At 41.7% G+C, this 22,880-nt stretch overlaps 1 protein-coding gene across 2 annotated transcripts in view; it reads right to left on the bottom strand.

Moving 5' to 3' along the window:
- crsp7 (cofactor required for Sp1 transcriptional activation, subunit 7) overlaps positions 1-22,850 on the bottom strand; it is a 169,559-nt gene extending 146,709 nt beyond the window's left edge. The window contains exon 1 of one of the 2 annotated variants that reach the window (XM_063032571.1): positions 22,434-22,850. In XM_063032571.1, coding sequence (XP_062888641.1) covers positions 22,434-22,496 — 63 coding nt within the window. In that variant the 5' untranslated portion in view covers positions 22,497-22,850. Of the gene's footprint in view, positions 1-7,062; positions 11,616-22,433 lie in introns of those variants that run through there. The other variant, XM_063032572.1, reaches the window with a different exon arrangement.
- Between the last annotated feature and the right edge of the window lie 30 nt (positions 22,851-22,880).

The raw sequence follows: 22,880 nt of genomic DNA, 5'->3' as shown, positions 1-22,880 counted from the left end.
TTCTCCCAGCCCATCAGTGGAACAGCTTAAATTCTTCTTTCTAAATCCTTTTTTTTCCCTTTTCAAGGTGATTGAGGTCCTGTCGGAGTCCATGGCACCCAAACTATGGTTCCTCATGGCAGCTTGTTCCCATTTTTGGTGATTTCGACTGTGTTTGATATTTCTAAGAGTGGCTTGGAGTGGGTAGGAGTGTCTACCTGCTGGAATAATTGGGTGGAGGGGATGGGAGAGGGTTGATGCTGCTTACTCCTGCTTGTACATAGGGGGAGACGGTAGGTGGCTTTAGAGTTTTTACGTTTTTTTTGCCATTCATTCTTCGGGGCTTTTCTTTTGTTTCAAGAAAGTCTGCATAGAGTAATAATTTCAGGCTGTATATTGTATACATTCTCTGATATTAAATGGAACCGTTGAACCTTGAGATACATCTCCCTACAGGCATCACAAAACAAAAACCCAATAGAACCCAATAAAAAAAGACCATTAAACACCCAATGTGCAAAAACAAAACACAAACAAATCATGAAAACAAAAAAGTTTAAGCAAATAACATACAGAACTAAAGTTCACGGAAGTGAGTTTACAGCTATGAAGGCAGTCATCACTGCAACCAGTCCAGGAGCCCATTAGCTGCAGGCCACAGTCTCAGTTCAGTGCAGAGGTGAGCCAAGTCGTGAGCTGAACACCGGCTTGTCCCTCGACTCCGGCCCCGACATCCTGACCTTTTCAATCTGGTCTAGTGCTTGAAACAGCCAAGCACTGGCTAGTTCCTCGCTCTCGGACTTGGGCCCTGCTGCTTCAATACATCGTTGGACCCGGGCCGCACAGCCTCAAATCCACCTGTACCCAACCTTTCCGATCTGGCCCAGCACTACATCAGCTCATTCCTTGCTCTCCGACCCAGGCCCTGCCAATTCACTAGCTCGCCTTGCATTTGCTGTTTCAAATCAGTACCAAGCGCATTACAGCAATGGCCAAACATTGACTTGCTCCTCGCTCCCAGGCCTGGACCCCAACACCTCAATTCAGCTCCTGATATCCAGTACCTGCTCATCAGGAGCAATAAAGCTGAAGCCTATTATCTTACATGAGTTTTTTTTTAAAAAAGGCCTTGTTTACAAACACTTTGTATAAAGGCAGGATGTTAATCAATTCCAAAGTCTTTGTTGTCAGCCATTCTGGGATATGATTTGGAGTGAGTGGAAGTGGCTGAACAATAGTAATTGGTCACTTCTGTCAGAAAATAACTGCAAGTGCTTCAAACCAATACTTCAGCAATCATGTCCTGGGCTCTGCTGATTTCAGGGGTGCAGATCTACCCGTAAGTGGTTATAGTGTCAAACACTGCTGACAAATTTGTGAAAATTACTGAATACACAGAATGAATTATACCTTGGAGATGGTGAGAAGAAAACTTCACTGATGGAAATTCTAAGGAATAATTCTATAGCACCTGGGTAAATTAACACTAAACAATTGTAAAACTCTTTGCAACTCCATGATTGAGGTGGGTGGGGCTTTAAACTTGTTGAAAAAATTAATTCCACCCAAAACTTGATCCATTGCCTTGCAGATCAGAGTGCAAAGTACATATCCAATTGCCACTTAAATGCAATGAGGATTTCTCTAGCACACAGTTGGGCAATTAGTACAACCATATCCAGGCCTTTCCAGCCCAAGGAGCTGCACTGGCCAGCAACCCACCTATTTAATCCTAGCCGAATCACAGGACAATTTACAATGACCAATTAAATCCATACATCTTTGGAACCCGAGCACCCAGAGGAAACCCATGTGCTCACAGGAAAAAGAGTTCAGACTTTCTTACAGAGGATGCCGGAATTGTACTCTGAACTCCAACACCCATGCTATCATAGCAAAAACAAAATTCTTCTCTTCTCCACTAGCAACTGCTGGAGGAACTCAGCAGGCCAGATAGCCTCTATGGAAAAGAGTAAACAGTCAACATTTCAGGCTAAGACCCTTCATCATGACCCTCTCCTCTAATCTGCTTTAAATCAGCGCTAACTAGTTTTTGATTTTACAGCTAGGCCACAAGTCTTTCCCATTTACTTTAAGCTAGGAGTTCCCAGCCTTTTTTGTGCCATGGACCCCTCCATTAAGCAAGGGGTCCATGGACTCTAGGTTGGGAACCCCTGCTCTAAGCCCTAAATATGATAGATCTCCACTCCTTGTTCCAAGGAAAACTAAAGTTTTCCAGTTCCAGTAACATCTGTAGCAGATGAGCAGCATAGTAGCGCAGCTGTCCTAACTCCCAGGGCAGCAAAGGACAGGGTTGAACCCATCAATGTGATGTTTCATGTTCTCCCAGTGACATATGGGTTTCTACTGAGAGTTCAGACTTCTTTCGAGTGAGAAAAGAATCAAAGGGGAGCTGAGGACAGTGGGGGTCAAGTGGGGGAGTATAGGAAAAGAAGGGTGTCCATTTAAAACAGAGATGCAGAGTGATTTCTTTAACCGGGGGGGGGGGGGTGAAGGGTCAGCCATGACTGCGTGCTGGGGGTGACAATGATGGGTCATTAGCCAAATTCTGCTCTTATGTCTTATGATTGGCATGTGAGAAACATTTGCAAGGCTACCAAGAAATGAGATCAGCAATGATAGGATTGCTCCTCAGACAGTTGAGACAGCTTTAATGTGCTGAATAGCCACCTCCTGTATTGAAATAAATTTGCAAGTGATCTCTCCTGTACTGTCTCCAGTATAATCACATCTTTATTGTAACAGTTACCAGAACTGAACAGATTACTCAAGCTGCCATCCAATTAGTGCTGCAGGTATTTCAAACATAAGCTCCCTCCTCTGAGCTCATAAAGGAAAAGTGCTAGCTTGCCTTTTTAACTTAGCATAAAGATACCAGGAAAATAAAGAATTATTGGATATAAACTCCCAGGTGTTCCTCATACCACTCAATACTGAGCCGTATGGGGTACCTCCTTGCCATTTTGCACCTCCATAAATAAATTCATCCACCAAAGATTCAATTAATTTCATTGTAGTAAGTCCAATAATACAATGACTCAACTTGGGCAGCAAAGAATTTAAGAAATGTGGGCCCTTTTAAACCAAGTCAAAATTTCAATCTCAAAATGTTTAATTACAAAGTGCCTGAAGACTGAATCTAAGCATGATTAGTATGTTTAAGATTTTAATCTGAATATGATTTTACCTAAGTTAACATTCCAGTGTAAACCAAGTCTTTGAAAATGTGAAGTGTTTGCAGCTAGATAAAGAGACTGTATGTTAATTATAGGAAAATGGAAGTTCTCAACCCCTTCATATGGCCAACATCCAACAAATGGATTAAATATGAATTAACACTCAGCAGCTTCAGCAATGGGTCATCTGTAAAAAGGGTAAGCAACTTCAAATTCCTCCGTGTCAACATCTCTGAAGATCTAGCCTGGGCCCAGCATACTGATGCTAATACAAAGAAGGTACACCAGTGACTACAGCTCATTAGGAGGTGAGGAGATTTAGTACAAAGTAAATTTATTCTCAAAGTACTTGTATGTCACCACATACAGCCCTGAGATTCACCTTCTTGCAAGTATACTCAATAAATCCAATAACTACAACACAATCAATGAAAGACCACACCAAATAGGCAAAAGACAAACTGTGCAAATACAGAAAGAAATAATAATAAATAAGCAAAAGATATCTCTAACAAAGACTAGCAAATTTCTACAGATGTACTGTGGAGAGCACTTTGACTGGTTTCATCAGTGCCTGATATGGAGGTGCCAATGCAGAGAATCAGAAACAGCTGTAGGGAGGTGTATACAGCCAGCTCCATTATGGACATCAGCCTTCCACCACTGGGGATATCTTGGGGTGGCACAATAGCATCATGGTTAGCACAATGCTTTACAGAACAGGAGACAAAGGTTCAGTTCCTGCTGCTGCCTGCTAGGAGTTTGTACATTATCCCTTGACTGTGCGAGTTTACTCTGAGTGCTCTGGTTTCCTCCCATAGTCCAAAGACATACCAGCTGTTCATTGTAAATTGTCCCGTAATTAGGTCGGGTTTAAATCAGGGATTTCTGGGTGGTGCAGCTTGAAGGACCGGTAGGACCTATTCCACACTGTATCTCAACACTAAAAGATAAATAAATCTTCAAAAGGTGATACCTCAGAAGGAAGCATCCATCATTAAGAATTCACCATACTGACATGCCTGATTCTCATTACTACTATCAGTTAAGTGGTACACAAGCCTGAACCAGATTAGGAGTTTATTTCTTGGCGTGTAGGAGAATGAGCAGAGATTTGATAGGAGGTATATAAAATTATGAGTGGTATAGATAAGGAAAATGCAAACAGGCTTTTTCCAATAGACAGTAAGAGTTTTGATACATAATTTTAACAATGGAATGTCGTTAGTGTCAGAGGATATGCAAAATATGTCTTTAGAAATGGACTCCATCCAAAGCCCCAAGCAGCAAATGGAATGCATGACAACCCACATTTAATTTCTAAAAATTCCAATCATAGATTGCAAATCTTAATTCAGCTCTGGTTCAACTACCAAAAGGAAAAATGTTGAACCAGAAGACTCTGGATTCAAATCTCACTCTAAACAGCCAAGTGCAATAAAACCAAGCTGATGTCACATAAATGTCATCTATAAATTCTGAGATTTCACTGGCAATGGGACAAGGTGTACAGAAACGAGACAGATCAGTGGCTGAGTGGTGTCATAACAACCTTGCACTTAATGTCAGCAACACCAAGGAATTGATTGTGGAACTTCAGGAAAGGGAAGTCAAGATAACAGCAATCTTCACTGAGGGGTCAGTGCTGGAAAGGGAGAGCTTCAAGTTCGTGGGCATCTACATATCAGAGGATCTATTCTGGGTCCAACGTACTGATGTAATCACAAGGAAGCCATGCCGGTGGCTATGATTTGATAGGAGTTTGAAGAGATTTAGTATGTCAAAGACTTATGGAAATTTTTATAGTTGTACGATGGGGGGCATTTTCACTGGTTCCATCGCAGCCTGACACGGAGGCTCCAATACATAAGATCGCAAGATGCTGAAGTGGGTTCTAGACTTAGCCAGCTCTATCAAGGACACCTTCAGGAGTTGATGTCTCAAGGTGACATCCATCACTGAGCACCCTCACCATCCAGGATACGCCCAATCCTCATTACTACCATAAAGAGCCTGAAGACCCACACTCAATTCAGAAACAGCTTCTTCCCCTCCTTCAGACTGCTGAACAATCCATGAACTCCTTTTCTTGGTATGTTATTTTTGTAATCTGTAACAATTTTATGTCTTTACACTGTACTGGCGACGCAAAACGAATTTCACGTTATGCAAATCAATGAAAATTAATGTGATTCTGATACTATTCGATGAAATGTTAGACCTTGGCCTGGCCACACCACTTTGAAGAGCAAGGGAGTTACTACCTAAAAAAAGCAACTTGCAATAGAGAAAATAAGGAAATTCCTGCGATAACAAGGTAAGAACAGAGGCTAACAAGGACTTTACAGTGATCTTAGATTTGTGCAGGTGGTTAAAATATTTCGCAGACAACCCCATTTAATCAATATCCCTTACAAAGTGAAAATGGGGTCAGTGTTTGGGGGAAGCAGTCAGTGACATAATGTGATTATTAAAATCAAGTATTAATGATGAGGAAAAGTTTCGTTGAGAAGATTGGTAGCTGCAAAAATATTGTCAAAATCAGAATCAAATTTAACAGCATGTGTATATGCTGTGAAATTTGTTGTTTTGAGGCGGCAGTACACAGCAATACAGAATAATAAAAATACATTAGTGCAAAATGAGAGGTAGAAAAAAACTGAGGAAGTGTTCATGGGTTCATTGTCCATTCAGAAATCTGATGGCAGAGGAAAAGAAGCTGTTTCTGAAACATTGAGTGTATGTCTTCAGGCTCCTGTATCTATCTCTTCCTCGCTGGCAGCAGAATGATTTCACCACTATTCTGCTACATGCAGTAGACTACATTTGAATTAAGGCTGTGATAAAGAGCTGAATTTCAGACGTGAGGCAAGAGTGATTCCCTTGATACTGTGGCATTAGAGAGTCCTGATAAAGGTGGTCAAGGTGCATTAAGGGGAGAACACTCAAAAGACTGAAAGCAAACATGGAAAAGAAAAATGCTGTAGCTCCTTAGTGCAGTGAATTTTAAGCTTAAACATATTCTATTTCAATCTTCCTTTACATCAGTGGGGCGCTCTCTGATCATTGCACAGTGTTCAGTTTATGTGCAACTCCTGAACAATGATGGGATTTAGACAATGTTGAGCATGGGCTAATAAGTGACCAAGAGACATTCAGACACAAAAGAAGAGGGCAATGACCATCTGCAAAAAGACCTACAATATTCAATGGCATAACCAATGCAGAGTCACCCACCAGCAACATTCTAGGAGGTAGGGGTGTCATCATTATCTAAAAATTCAACTGTGACTGTGGCTGCCAGAGCTGGGTTCCCTGCAATTAATGATTGCATGTTCCAATACCCCACAGGTTTTGCATTGTTTCCAAAGCACAAGTCAGGAATATAATAGAATACTCACTTTCCTGGTTGAGATCACTTGAAAACAAAGTAAAGGTTCCAGGAAGATCAACCATGGTCTTATTAAATGGCAGAGCAGGCTCAAGGAGCTTAATGTATATGTTAGTATCTAACTTGTAAGCTAGAATTCTGAGAAAGCCATTAACTTATCAGGAAATGTGCATGCAGCTGTGTTTTTCAGTGGATGAATTCAAATTTACTATTTCAACTTTACTTCCAACCCTGAGAGTATTGAACAAAAAAATTACCTTTTGTTTTAAAAAAAAAGGCTCAAGATAATGTCAGCAATTGTCACTAGGCAACTAAAAAATTCATAACCAACATAAAAGTTCTTTCACAAGAAAGGCTAGTAATAGCTATACTGTATGCAGGCAAGTTAAACAAATTAGAGCACACACATAAACAGCGTTTCAGGGAATGGATTATAAACAGTCTAGTTTTAAAACAACAGGAATTCTGCAGATGCTGGAAATTCAAGCAACATACATCAAAGTTGCTGGTGAACGCAGCAGGCCAAGCAGCATCTATAGGAAGAGGTGCAGTCGACGTTTCAGGCCGAGACCCTTCGTCAGGACTAACTGAAGGAAGAGAAATACAAATCTTGTTTCAGTAATTAGTCTTTCATTTGTCACTAGTACTGGAAAGCACCTTGCAAAACTGACAATTAAGGCCTCAGAAACAAAAGCTGGCACATAACAGTCTGCCAGAAATGGACTTTTTTCTTTACAAAATTCTACAACTTCCCTACTTACGGCCAATTTCCCTGTAGATCCACAGGAACATATAGGGAAAGAACCCTAAATCTGGAAAATGCTGCATTTTCCAAGTGGCTTATTTTATCAAATAGTGTAACTGTCACCTGATTAACCACTAGAAAACATACTGTATGTTCAAAGTTTTATTAGAAAGCATTTTGGGTTCCGGCAGGCTACCCTCATTTTCACATTTTATCATACCTGAATTTTATTTTAAAAATTGAACAAAATTCCAAAGTTAGCATTGTGGATGAAAGACAGTTCAAAATACTAATTCTGATTACTTTATTAAATTGGGATAATTCCCAAGTCTAACTTTGCTCCTTTGTAAACCAGAATTACTAAAAACCCATCTCAGCTTTCTCTCAAGATTCCCACAACCACAAATCAAGGAAAAGCTGAGAACAAAAGATACAAAGGCAAGAGTCAGAATCAGACTCAAGACTTGCTTTCTAAACCAAACTGGAAGGTGTTCCAGTATAGTTGCTGCTAGGGTTGTAACCAATGGTGGAAAATTGCATAGTTACAAAAGGAAACACAAATATATTGACTATATTCGCTGCCGCTGCTACTGTGCGATCGAGAATCTCTGGAGAAGGCCCCAAATCCTCGGCTTTGCCTATCGCCTGTTGCCGGGGCCGGGGTCAAAGCGCTTGGCAGAGATGGTGCTCGGTGTCGGAGAGCTGGTTGGAGACTCGGAGTTTTCAGACGGACTCGGAGTCGGACTGTGGTCGGATGCTTCCAGTATGCTGCATCTGCAAGTTGGCAGCGCTGGAGGTTCACCGTCTGCGTGAGATGATGGGACTTTCGAGAGACTTTGAGACTTTTACCGTGCCATGGTATGTGCTTTGCACTGTTGGAACTATCTGTTATAATTATGTGGTTTTTGTTAGTTTTTAAGTCAGTTTGTCATGCATTTCTGTGATATCATTCTGGAAAAACATTGTATAATTTCTTAATGCATGCTTTACTAAATGACAATAAAAGAGGACTGCGTGTCCTCATAATCTAATCTAATTTTTTCCCATCTACCCTCAATCATCAGCAAGAAGTACAGTGTCCTTGAACAGTACTTACTCTCCAAAGTAACCTGATCATAGATTCCTAGTTTGGGTTTCACCAGAACCATTTAGCTCCAGACCTCAATAAAACCATGTTGCAAACACAAACCAAATACCAGCTGGGAGAGATTACTGTGTACATACATATATTGATGCTTCTGAACACATCTTCAGTGATGTTCCTGGAATCATCGGGTGTTTCGGGTCTTTTAACATCATACAACCTCCTCCAGGTGACCCAGCCGGGGTTGATCAGACCCCAGCTTGTGTCCAGATGGCTAGCTACTTATGACTCCATGGCTCCCCTCTTTTGAGCCACAGCCGTCTTGAGGCCCTCTCTGCCGCATCAGTGGTACTGCCGATGGCTCTCCTCTTCCTCTCTCCCTCGATGCCCGAAATGCTGAAGGCTCTAACTAGGGAATGGGCTGTGAATCCCTCACAACCAACCTCCACTGGGAGACACCTTGCTCTCCATCCAGCCTGCTGACAGTTGCTGACCAGTCCTGCATACTTGGAGAGCTTCCTTTCAAAGGCTTCTTCCAAGCTATGAGATCAGCCCAGGTCACTTTCCTCTCATCCGCATTCTCCCATCTTGTCCAAGCTCCCTGTTGCTTCATTCCCACCGCCTTGCAGACTCTCGTCTCCTCCACTACTGCTCTCACCTCCTCCTGAACCAGACAACGCCTTTCCTTCCCTCTGGTGTCCAGCTGGGGAGTTGGAAAGGATCCTAGCCCAGCTCGGTCTCGTATGACCACCCCCACCAGCCTCCTGTGACGCAGCCTCACCTCTGCTTCCTGAACAGCTTCCTCTGCCCTCCACTTCCTGCCAGTCCTCACTTGGATCCCTGCTCTAGCCACCTTTGGGTCACTTGAGTCCCTATAATGTAGCACTTCTCTGGCTCTTGCGACCTTGAACTCTTCCTCCAAGGATTTGAAGGGCAGTTGCAGTTTGTTGTGGTGTCCCTAGAGTGCGATGGATTTGTGAAAGGAAAATCATGTCTGACGAATCTCATAGAATTTTTTTGAGGATGTAACTAGTAGCTTGGATAGGGGAGAACCAGTGGATGTGGTATATTTGGATTTTCAAAAGGTTTTTGACAAAGTCCCACACAGGAGATTAGTGTGCAAACTTAAAGCACATGGTATTGGGGGTATGGTATTGATGTGGATAGAGAATTGGTTGGCAGACAGGAAGCAAAAAGTGGGAATAAACTGGACCTTTACAGAATGGCAGGCAGTGACTAGTGGAGTACCGCAAGGCTCAGTGCTGGGACCCCAGTTGTTTACAATATATATTAATGACTTAGACGAGGGAATTAAATGCAGCATCTCCAAGTTTGCTGATGACACGAAGCTGGGCGGCAGTGTTAGCTGTGAGGAGGATGCTAAGAGGATGCAGGATGACTTGGATAGGTTAGGTGAATGGGCAAATTCATGGCAGATGCAATTTAATGTGGATAAATGTGAGGTTATCCACTTTGGTGGCAAGAACAGGAAAACAGATTATTACAGGTTTCCCCTGCCATCCGAAGGTAGAGCATTCCTATGAAACAGTTCATAAGCCGAAATATTGTAAAGCGAAGAAGCAATTACCATTTATTTATATGGGAAAATTTTGTGAGCGTTCGCAGACCCAAAAATAACCTACCAAATCATGCCAAATAACACATAAAACCTAAAATAACAGTAACATATAGTAAAAGCAGGAATGATATGATAACTACACAGCCTATATAAAGTAGAAGTACTTTTCCACAATCATTGCTGGCACTGTTCTCCGAAGTGAAAATCTTACGCAAGTGCTCTCAGCAGAAAATCTCATACAAGGGCTGTTGGCAAAAACACTCTCTCCAGTAACCTTTAAGCTAAGAAGCTGCCAAATCATACCAAATAACATGTAAAAATACACAGCCGATATAAAGTAGAAATAAGGTACAGTGCAGTATCACTTACCGGAATTGGGACAGCGCCGAGGTGGTGTGTTAGGCTGAGTTGTCGGAGTTTGGCTGGTGCAGTGGCCTCCACCCTCCGGGCTGCCGACTGATACTGATCCGTGAAGCATGCAAGGGTCCAGCGGTAGCCCAGAGGCCACAGCACATCTTTAAGAAAAAAGCCGAAGTAAACATGCTAATTAATTAGGTGTTGCCCGACACGTAATTATCGGCCCAGATCAGTGCCGATTGCAGTGCTGTGTGCCTCCCGGCTACTGCTGCATTCTCCGCGAATCAGTATCTGTCTGCGGCCTGGGTGTTGGGGCGGTGGGACACTGGGGTGTCCTCTGTTTCCATTAGAGCAGGCAGCTCATCTTCTCCTATGACTGCCCGCCTCAATGTTGAAGGTCGAGGTTCGTCGTCTGCTGTGGCTGATGTGGAAGGCTTGCTTGACTGCTGAGCCTTGTGCATTTTTCTATCATACAGTTCTTTGTAAGCACTCAAACCATCCTGCAAATATCCCCTAAACCGACATACCCTTTCAAAATTAAAGTCGTACTTATCATTGCAGCGAAAATCTCACGCAGTTGCTTCACGTTCATTTCGCTACTGCATTCGGTTTCGATTGTTATCCTTTCCTCTTCCAATTGCATCAGCTCATCTACCAGATCTTGGTCATGGGATGCCAAAACCTCTTCAACATCTTCGTCAGCTTCCACAGGTCAAACTCACGTTGTCTTTACTTCGTTCACCACGATTGAAACACTTAATTATGTCTAGTTTTACGCTAAGTGTAACACCCTTACGAGTTCTTTCAGGCTTTTCCGATACCTTAGAACTCATTTTGCAAACGGCTGCTCACAGGCATGTGTTTAAGCAATGCCGGCGAGAATGCCGTTCCGAATCCGGGGGAGAACGGCTGCTCGGGGCACACGCTGCTTTTTATCGAGCACTGATTTTTTATCACGCGCTGATCTTTTTCGTAACAGTGAAAACACCTTCTGAAAGCAAAAACAAGGAACTAATGTAGATCTTTCGTAACAGTGAGGTTTCGTAAAGCGAACGTTCGAAAAACATGGGACAACTGTATCGGAATGGTGGCCGATTAGGAAAAGGGGAGGTACAAGGAGACCTGGGTGTCATTGTACATCAGTCGTTGAAAGTAGGCATGCAGGTACAGCAGGCGGTGAAAAAGGCGAATGGTATGTTAGCATACATAGCACGAGGATTCGAGTACAGGAGCAGGGAGGTTCTATTGCAGTTGTAGAAGGCCTTGGTGAGACCACACCTGGAGTATTGTGTGCAGTTTTGGTCCCCTAATCTGAGGAAAGACATCCTTGCCATAGAGGGAGTACAAAGAAGGTTCACCAGATTGATTCCTGGGATGGCAGGACTTTCAGATGATGAAAGACTGGATCGACTAAGCTTATACTCGCTGGAATTTAGAAGATTGAGGGGGGATCTTACTGAAACGTATAAAATTCTAAAGGGATTGGACAGGCTAGATGCAGGAAGATTGTTCCCGTTGTTGGGGAAGTCCAGAATGAGGGGTCACAGTTTGAGGATAAAGGGGAAGCCTTTCAGGGCCAAGTTGAGGATAAACTTCTTCACACAGTGAGTGGTGAATCTGTGGAATTCTCTGCCACAGGAAACAGTTGAGGCCAGTTCATTGGCTATATTTAAGAGGGAGTTAGATATGGCCCTTGTGACTAAAGGGATCGGGGGTATGCAGAGAAAGCAGGTACAGGGTTCTGAGTTGGATGATCAGCCATGATCATACTGAATGGCGGTGCAGACTCGAAGGGCCGAATGGCCTCATCCTGCACCTATTTTCTATGTTTCTATGTCAATATTCCCAGTGAATACAGGCCCAGAGAATTCAAACACTCCTCAAACATTAACCCTTTCATTACTGGGGTCATTCTTGTGAACCTCCTTTGGACCCTCTGAGGAGAGCTGCCAAAGCTTGGTCATCTTTGAGGCCGAAGTATGCAGGTATTTCCTTTGAATGGACAGTCGCAGGGCTGCGGGACCAGATGGCATCCCAGGGTGGGTACTCAGGATGTGCGTGGCCCAACTGGCAGGTGTGTTTACAGACATTTTTAACCTCTCCCTCTCCCAGTGTAGAGTGCCCTCCTGCTTCAAAACATCCACCATTGTCCCCGTACCTGAAAAGACCAAGATACCATGTCTTAATGACTGGTGTCCTGTCGCACTCACCTCAATAATAAGCAAATGCTTTGAGAGGCTGGTCAAGGACTACATCTGCAGCATACTACCACCGAAACTGGACCCCCTACACAACCGATCGACATATGACGCAACAGCCACAGCTCTACAACCGTCCTTACACATCTGGAGAACAAGGATGCTTATGTGAGAATACTGTTCTTGGACTACAGTTCAGCATTCCACACCATAATTCCCTCCAGGCTTGACAAGAAGCTCAGAGACCTCTGCCTTCACCCTGCCTTTTGCAGCTAGATCCTGGGCTTCCTGCCAGATTGCCAGCAGGTGGCAAGAGTGGGCTCCCTCATCTCTGCCCCTCAAGGCTGTGTCCTAGAGTGGTGTCAAGAAAACAACATCTCCTCAATGTCGCAAAAACAAGGGAGCTGATTGTGGACTACAGGAGGAATGGAGACAAGCTCATGCTTGTTGACACCAATGGATCTGGGGTTGAGAGGGTGAACTCACCAAGGATCTCATGTGGTCTGTACATACCAGCTGTGTGATGAGAAAAGCACAACTGCACCTCTTTCACCTCAGACGGATGAAGAAGTTTGGTATGGGTCCCCAAATCTTAAGGACTTTCTACAGGGGCACAATTGAGAGCATCCTGACTGGCTGCATCACTGCCAGGTATGGGAAATGTACTTCCCTCAATCGCAGAAATCAGCAGAGTGGTGCAGACAGCCTGGCGCACTTGTAGATATGAACTATTCACATTTACAGAGACAGGTGTGTAAAAAGGGCCCGAAGGATTACTGGGGACCCAAGTCATCCCCATAACAAACTGTTCCAGCTGCTACCATCCAGGAAATGGTACCGCAGCATAAAAGCCAAGACCAACAGGCTCTGGGACAGCTTCTTCCACCAGCCACCAGGCTGATTAATTCACAGTGATACAATTGTATTTCTGTACTATATTGGAGGTCCTGTTATACATACTATTTATTACAAAGTACCATAAATTGCACATTGCACATTTAGACAGAAAAGTAATGTAAAAATTTTTGCTCATTTATACGAAGGATGTAGAAATCAGGGCAATTCAATTTACTCAGTCAGCCAATCTTCTATCCATGCTAGTACCTTTCCTATAATACTATGGGATCTTAACTTGTTGATCAGCCTCACGTGTGGCACCTTGTCAAAGGCCTTCTGAAAATCCAAGTTCACAACACCCATCTTTGTCTATCCTGCTTGTTACTTCCTCAAAGAATTCCAACAGATTTGTCAGGAAGGATGCCCCCTTTTGACGTTGACCTATTTTATCATGTGCCTCCAAGTACTCATCCTTCATAATAATAGTGTCCAACATTTTTCCAACCACTGAAGTCAGGCTAACTGACTGATAATCTTCCTTCCCTTCTTACACAGTGGAGTGACATTTGCAATCTTCCATTCATCAGTAAACATTCCAGAATCTAGTGATTTTTTTGAAAGAACATTACTAACACCTCCACAATCTCTTCAGCTACCTCTTTCATACTCTGGTGTGTAATCTATCTGCTCCAGTTTACTTATCTACCTTCAAACTTTTCAGCTTCCCAAGCACCTTCTTCTTAGTAATAATAACAATACTCACTTCTGCCCCTGACACTCAAGGAACCTAGGCTTAAATCCTAGGTCATCTTTGATCCACATAAGCTGTGATGAGCTTCCTTATGGGTTTGTGGATGGTATTAATCCAGTATTTCTTCAGGATCACGGCGATCCTTCCAGAAACTGAGGAAATACAGGGAAGACAAATGCTAGTCCTCCCAACACAGAGCGGTTCTTTCTACTTTTATTAACTGTGTAAAAACTATTTTGGACACAGAGAGTCTCCATGAGGAAATAAGATGATTTTACATGACATTCCTACATAATGGGCACAAGGTGAAAGAAATCAATTGGGCCCTAAAAGGGTCCACGGAAAAACCAGGAAACCTGACAAGGAGAAACCAGTCACTACTGCCCATCTTCCCTATATTTTCAAGGTCTCTAGAAGGATTGCCAGGATCCTGAAGAAATACTGGATGACCTGGGACTCAGGACAGCTGGAGTTTACAGGATTCCCTGTGAAGGCAGAGTAGTATATATTGGCCACATGGAATGCACAGTGGGAACCCACATCAAGGAGCATAGGAGGGTGCATCTGTTTGGGTTACGTGGAGAAATTGGCAGTAGCAAAGCATAGCATTAGCAATTACCATAGAACTGACTTTGACAGCACAAAACTATTGTGCTGTGCCAATGGCTTTTGGGACCATCTGATGAAGGAAGCTATTGAAATAAAACTACAGGAAAAGAATTTTAACGAAGACGAAGGTCTCACTCTAAGAACTGGAATTCAATTGTAAACAAAGTGGGACAGCAGAAACCTGATTGGATGAGGACTAACTAATCAGGAGGGATGGAAGACAGGGGGAATAAATACCACTGGACTTACATGCCCAGGCATCATTCCGAAGGTGGCAGAGTTCACCTTCGAAACATTGGTTAAAATTGATACCTGTACCCAGCTGGAAGCCTAAGAAGAGTTTATTTCTCATATACACCAGGAAAGCACTAGATCCTTTCTCAAGTACCACAATCTTAACCAACTTTGCTACAACAGAATTGGAGGAAACAGAACAAAATTAATTCAAGAATAAAATTCTACAGATTTAACATACATGGAAAATCATAAACCAATGGCAAATTTCAATTGCCTGTTTTGTTGCTCCAAACCTGTTGCACACATTGTATTTTCCATGTTTACTTAGTTCTGTGTTTGCCTTTAAAACAGCATAAAACACAATTAACATTAATTCATCCAAGCTATGAGATTAAAATGTTACACTTTCTCAACAGCTGCTCAGTTCTTCCTGGTGTTTCCCCTGAAAGAAAGATCTCAGTAGCTACTCACATCTTGCCTGATTACATCCCCCCAGGACTGAAAAAGCTGGAAAAAAATGAAATATGGACAAAGCATGAAAGATGTACTATAGATTCTTAAATCAGATATATTCCCGATTTTGTTATTTCAGAACATGATTTCCAGTTATTAAGGCAGAATAAAGTATTATCAAATTTAAAGCCTCTGACAAAATTTACAGAAATTTTACTCTTTAGTTTCATTGGATGGTTTCATTTAACCATCTATTTCAATCCAAAATATATTTTTTAAAGCAAGAGGACAAGCTTTAGATAAGCCTCAAGATATATCACTAGTACAGCAGACCAATAAATCTCTCCAGGTACATGACAGCTCCTCAATATGTAATAACTTCCACAGTTGACAAGCTCAGTTTTGCCTGTTATGCTCTTCCTGAACAAAAGTCAGATCATACTCCTTTTTGAAAAATGCAACTAATAAGGAAGCATCTGAAATGGCCACCCAAACTGGAAGAAGCCCTTTCTGCCAGCAATGAAAGCACGTTAACATCCTATCAGCAGAGTCAAATATGCACTAGAATACTCCATTTCTCTTTCCCACTTTGGAGCACTCCAATAGCAATAAATCTTGCACCTTTGTATTTCTGAAAATAGCATTTTTCAAAGAAAAGCACTTTGACACAAGTATCAAATGAAAACTTGACAATACAGCATCCTTATGAATTTCAGCTTTACAAGCAGAAAGTAAATACATCTGCACTACCGGTCTGATGATATCTTCAAAGTAATTTTGCTACCAAATATTTTCCAAAATTAAAGTAACTTTCAAAATTTCAGTGTACAACTACTTGATGCAACTATTAAAAGCTTGATTAAGAAACCTACTGGAGGAACTCAGCAGGTCAATTAGCATCTGTGGAGGCAAAGTGTTGGGTTGAAATCATGTGGGAAAATTATCCCGATACAGGGTCTAAACCAGAAACATCAAAGATGCCCCTGCCTTCATAGATGCTGCCGAATTGACTGAGTTTTTGTAGCAGTTTGTTTTTAGCTCCAGATTCCAGTATCTTGCAGTCTCCAAAGTTTGTTCAAACTTTTTTTAAAAACACTGATACTGTCCCCTATCATTTGTCTGTTTTTCATTTTATGTATCGTGTCACTTATAAACATCGTGAGATAATTTGTTTCTTGCCAGCAGTCCACAACCAAATCTATTTTCACAAATGCAAATTGACATGCAAAAAGCATATCAAATGGTAGATCTGACTACTTATGGGCAAGGCATTGTTATCGCACCTTAGGTATTTTGACCCCTTAAGCCAATATAGAGAAACAGGCAAGTTCAAGGATATTTCACAGAGCCAAAAACTCCAATTCTAAATTTTCTTTGCAACAATTAGTTATACATAATTGTGTTTTATACGCTGCGTAATTGAATGCTTTTTGTCTCATCCACAAAACAATATGAGCAGCACAAGCATAGCAGTTAGTGTAGCACTATGATAACACCAGCCACCCAGGTTCAATTCAACTGCAGTCTGTAAGTTTACATGTTCTTCCCATGACCATGTGGGTTTCCTCCAGGTGCTCTGGTTTCCTTCCACATTCCCAAAATGTACAGGTTAGAAGGTTAATCAGTTACGGTGATATAACTGGGGCTCGTTGGGCTGGAAGGACCTGTTACTGTGCTGCATCCCTAAATAAATACACTCTTACACATCAGATTTCAAAACTATGGGCACATCAAACAAGATTTCACAACAAGGTGGACTCCATAATCCTACTTATCCAAGATAATAGGAAAAAGCACAGCTGCAACCCAGAACCCACAATCGTGTTCCATTCCATTAAATTATATGTTTTGTTGTGGTCAATTCAGACCTAATCAAGGACATGAGGGACAGCTTGGTAAACTGAACACCAAAGAAATCTGCACTAAGTTTTTGACTAGAAGCCATTTCTGAACAGTATAGAAGACAAATTTAAAACCGGATTTTTCTGCTAGAAGAAGACCCAATTCTGTTTCCACATTTCCACTTCTTACCAAGAAATCTTACAATAGGGGTATGTAATTATGCTATAATTTGTACAGACAGACATGTTTGTATTATCAACTTAATCTGTTTAAAGGCATTCTAGATTCCCCCACAGAAAGATATAATACTCGCACAAATTATGAATCATGTTAAACATTATTGAAATATATTACAAGATAACCAGAACCAATACACTGATAACTCACACTTTAGAAATATACTTATAACAAAAAGCTAAAAGAACAAGTATACAAAAAGTGAAAACATCTACCTTGAAAAGTCTTATTCAAAGCATCAAATATCTGACACCCGAGCGCACCTTGTTGATGGGGTGATGGGGGGGGAAATCACATGAACAATTAACCTGAGTGGCAATCTTCCTTAAATGCTGCTTTGTAATGTCAGAATAGCTTTAGGGTTTCCAATGCTAATATATAGTTTACAAGAGCATTCACTGATTTGTTTTGCCCCAAAGTATTCTACATCTTTTTAGAATTGAGGCCACATTCCAAGCAGCCGCAATATTATTTTCCATTGTAAAAGCAGATTTCTATCTTGTAACCAGGTCAAGAAGTGGATGAAATCAAAGAGGAAGAGATCAAAAACTATTATAACCATTAACAATGGACTAGATTTTGGTCTTGGATCAAGAAGCTTTACAGAATAATTGTGATACTGCTTTGGAAAGAATTTTGAACAATACCTTTTGAAAATACCTCCAATTTATAAAATTTTAGAGACTATTTAGTCACCCTCGGATAAAGTTAAATTATGAGGAAAGGACTAGCGATTAGTGCCCAAAATCAACTGGCCTTAAAGTTATGGTGAACATCTTTCTTGAAGTTCTACAGTACTTTGGTGTAGGTATCCCTATTGTTCCAAGATTGAAACAATAAACCAATTATTTCTAAATCAGGACAATATTTAACCTAGAAAGGAATTTACAGTTGGAGCCCCAAGTACCCAATATTCTCAGTCTTCTCAGTTGAGAGTTTTGGAGCATTGTAGAAATACCCTTGGCAATTAATTGCATTACATTTTGTTGATGAAATGCACTGCATTTAAAGTATTCTGCTTGTGAAGACAGTGTGACAGGCTGAGTGCCAATAAACCCGTCCACTGATCATGCCAAGCTTTAAGTGTTGTAACTGCACTCATCCGAGTCACATGGACAGCATTTCATCATATGCCTAGTGCGCTGTAGGAGGGAAGAGCTGAAGAATTGAATCATGTTACTGAAGATCAGCACGGACAAAGACGAATGACTTCCCCAGAGTCAGTGAGTGGTTGGCAGGTCCCAGTGTCGGAGTTCCATAGCGCAGAAGGAACAAAGGCCAATGCCCCCTGTGGGTTCACAAGTTTCAAGGCCAAGTGTTCAAGTCTGTCATTGGCGAGTCTAGAGTTCAAGGCCTACTGTTCAGTGATCGGCAGGGGGCTGGTGTTAATGAAAAAGATTGAAGACCGGGGGGGGGGGTGGGCAGGGAAGGAGTCAAATTGCAAGTCTGGATGAATCTGGGTGAGTTCACTGGAGTAGTCAAAGGCCCAATACCTGCGCGCTCAAGTCCAAATCCCTGGCTGAGAGGAAGGAACTGTGCTTGTTTTGCTGTTGTCTTGTTGCTTGTGTTTTGTTTTGTGTTCTGTGTTGTTCTACGAGCATTGTAGGCATGCTATGTTGGTGCCAGAATGTGTGGCAAGACTTGCATGCTGCCCCCATTTACTAATTTTCTTTTCAGTGCTGGGAGGGGTGGATGTGATAAAGACTTGAGTATCGAACAGCAGCCCACCAAGATACTCCAGTGGTGATTATTTGGTGATGGTATGCCACTGAGCATCAGGGTAGATATGATATCAAAACTGGATCTAGCACAGATTAGAAGTCATCTCCAGGTAAAGAACAGATTCTGTTTCTATAGGTGGCCATATATTAGGAGAAAAAAAGCACTAGGATTGGAACCATATCTCCACAATATTGTATTGAACGCACGTGCAACTAATGATGATGGGAGTTCATTCACATGCAGGGATGCTCACAAGTTGGGTGTTCATAGCCTGGGGAAGGCGTATACTTATCAATCCATCTCTAAGCATTACTCAGGTCTTGATACAGCCTTTGGCGGCCTACAGCATACTCAACAACTGAGCAATACAAAAATATTTCAGCAAAGCATTATACTCTTTGAACTTCTACGTCACAGAAGAGGTAATTTATCCCATTTATTCAGCCATCTTTGCTTCCAGAGATGCAACAGTACCCTTCAATCTGAAAATCTCAATAAACAAGACATGCTTCTTGTGACATTCCTAGACAACTTATCTGCAGTTTATGAACCCTGCAATCGTAGGGAGGCAAGGGACTTAGGTTGCATTCATAAACAGCAGCTGCTATTGCATAATCTTTGATGGTGGTCCAGAGAAGTAAATAAGACAAATTGCCATATAAAAAGACCGAGATTTATGATTCAACCATTTACCATAAATACGTGAGCAGATGTACTCAAATGGCATAGCAAGGCAGCCTGTTGTTAAAGCCTGTCAGTCATGGGTGCTTGCTCAGCATTGGCTGACACAGCATTCTAACTCTCACACTCTTATAGAGATCCAAACTTGTTATCAACAGGCTGCGGAATGGTTCACACATTCACTTCTCAAGGACAACAAGCATAAGGATGTGGACAAGAGTCCCAGTTCCTTGTTCACATATATGAGATCTTACATAAAAGATGTGACATATGCCAAATAAAGACATAACAGTTAAATTTTTTGTCCACTTCCCAAAAGCAAAAAGTCACAAGGACTCAAAATGACCAAAAGCAGAATATGGAGCTTAATTGCCATCTTGTGTGCCCCTTGAATAAAGATCACAGCCTATATTAAATGTAATCAGCGCTACTGAGTTTGTAACAGCACTCCCAAAACACAAGACCATAAGTAGCATTAAACTCAGCCGTTGTTACCAGTACATCTTCCACACTGAATAATTAATAATTAATTTTACATCCAAGGATCAGACAATAGAAACTTAGTTCTTGCATTGCACATAGTATACAAATTATTTTGTCCATTGTAGTTATGGATTTTATCAATAAAGGAATAGTTTTCAGAGTGATGATTCTTTATGGATTTAGCTTCAGGTGTGGAAAGTTCTAACATTATACTTATGATGCAAAATTTACTAATAGGTTAGAATTTTTAAAGCATTCTAGACCCAAGGATAAATAAAAGCTGAAACGGAAACAAACACAATGAAATTAAATGAAAAGCAAATGAGAAAACTGAAATTTTCAATTAAAACTGAGCATGCTGGAAATATTTGGCAGGTCAGTGAGCATCACTGGAGACAAAGAATTAACATCATGTTCAAAAAACATGAACCCTATTGCCTTTTCCACAGATGTTGCCTGACTTGAAAATATTTCCAATTTTTTTTACTGTAAAACTCAAATATTCTTACGGAAAACCTTATGAAATATTATGAACATTAAAATTACACTAAAAAATTGGAAAGATGACTGCCAGCATATTAAACTGGATATTCGTGGATAACCAGTGAACAAGCATAACAAAACAACAATGCCGAGGTCATACTAAGATGCAGTCAACCAAAAATATCACTGGCATCAAAACAGATTTTATAAAGGGATCATCCCTTGCATTATTTTGTCTGCCTAATATTCCTGGTGCCAAATCTTTCAACCTTTGAGGAGATACAAGAGAAGAACAGGGAGACTTTCAAACACTGAACCTTTGTACCATGCCAGACTAACTCATTGCAAAGCTGAGATGGAATATACAGCAAATTTGTCTGTCACTCAAGGATTAGCAACATGAAAAAATGCTTTATGTACATTGAATAATAAGAAACTTAAACTTTCGATATAATGCTTTTTGATTTTAAAACACTACACAGAAACTCAGTTTCAAAAGAAAAATGCTAATTGCTACATAATGTCTGCATCAAAGTTATCATTTAGTTGCTATCCACCAATTAGTCAGAAATATACTAATTAAAATGTATTGAAACCACTAAAACATTGGCAAGAAAGCAGCAGAATTCCTCTACACAATGAAGTCGCAGTTTTATTTAAAACATCAAAATAATCATCTACGATCCAGCAAAATATTACAGGAAATTCGCTTTTCATTTTACATTAGATCAGAATTACCCTAAAATTTTGTATTTTCAAAGCAGATTTAATCCTGTCGAATACTGTTCGGATGTCTCAAGTTACCCATCATTCCAACAGCTACTTCCTGTTTGCCAGTTTTAGCTTATATCCCGTATGTGTCTGTCTAACGCTAAATAATTACTTAAAACAGTAAATGGTCAGTTCTCCAAATCGAACATATACTATAATTCCTATTTTCAATTCATGTTGGGGGGGCAGAGAAGAGAAGCGGTCTCGAGGCAAATAATCTTACTTTATAACACCTTTCCCTATAATTTTAATGAAACGTTCTTTGGTTTACCGATTTGACTAATTCATTAAATGTCACAAATCCGCTTCACTTTCAATAAGCGTGCTTGCAGCCATCTCACAAGGATTACGGTTAACTTTAAAAAGATGGCAATAAGTACAACAGTTGGTCACCATTTTAAATTAAGACAACTAAAAGCCTTAACAGTTGTTTAAAACTTTATGGACACTTTTGGAAAATCATTGTGCGTGTGATTTGTGGAAAAATTGGAATTACTGTGTTATAAAGAATGTTAATTTTGTAAGCTGCCATGGTTTAGAGGAATTCCGCTGCTTCACACAGCTCACAGAATGGTCATCAAGCTCTGCCAAAGCCACAGATCTCGGGAAATTTCCCATTCGACCAGTCTTAATCGGCCCTGAGTACATTCACTCATCATGGATCTGAGAATCAAAGCCTGCTCGCTAGGCCGCGTTCACTCCGTTCTTTCACATACATACACTTCTCACACTCAGACCTGGGATGGCAGAGGGCCCGATCCCGGGGCCTGCGTGCAAACACACGGCCTGGTTCTTACATTGGCATCCTTGTCTATGGCCTGGAGCAGCTGGTCCTTGATCTGCTGCGGGGTGGGTGTCATTTGGCGGCGGTGCGGCGGCGGCGGCGTGGCGGTGGAGGGGGTGGGGGGAGGAGTAGGTGGGGGGAAAAGGGAAAGGAAAGGGACGGGGAGCTAGGGGAGGGAGGCCCGCTAACAAGAGACGCAGAGTCTGAGGAAGTAGCTGCGAAGAGAGGCGGCTGCAACAAGGCCGGTCGGAACCGTCATATTCCGTCGCGACACAGCCGAGTAACTCCGTGTGTCCAGTGTGCGCCTCACTTTCTCCGGCTGTGTGTCACTGCCTGAAGCGAAGCCGCACCACACGACCAGAGCCGGCCCGTCCCGAACGGAGCAAACACTGAACCGAGTCGGACTGGAGCCGTGCGCTGCACCATGGGAATCCAGCTCTCCGACTTGCGCGCGTCACAA

Source organism: Mobula hypostoma, chromosome 24, assembly GCF_963921235.1.
Source record: "Mobula hypostoma chromosome 24, sMobHyp1.1, whole genome shotgun sequence".
NCBI lineage: Eukaryota > Metazoa > Chordata > Chondrichthyes > Myliobatiformes > Myliobatidae > Mobula > Mobula hypostoma.
This window is presented reverse-complemented; position numbering and strand designations above follow the sequence as displayed.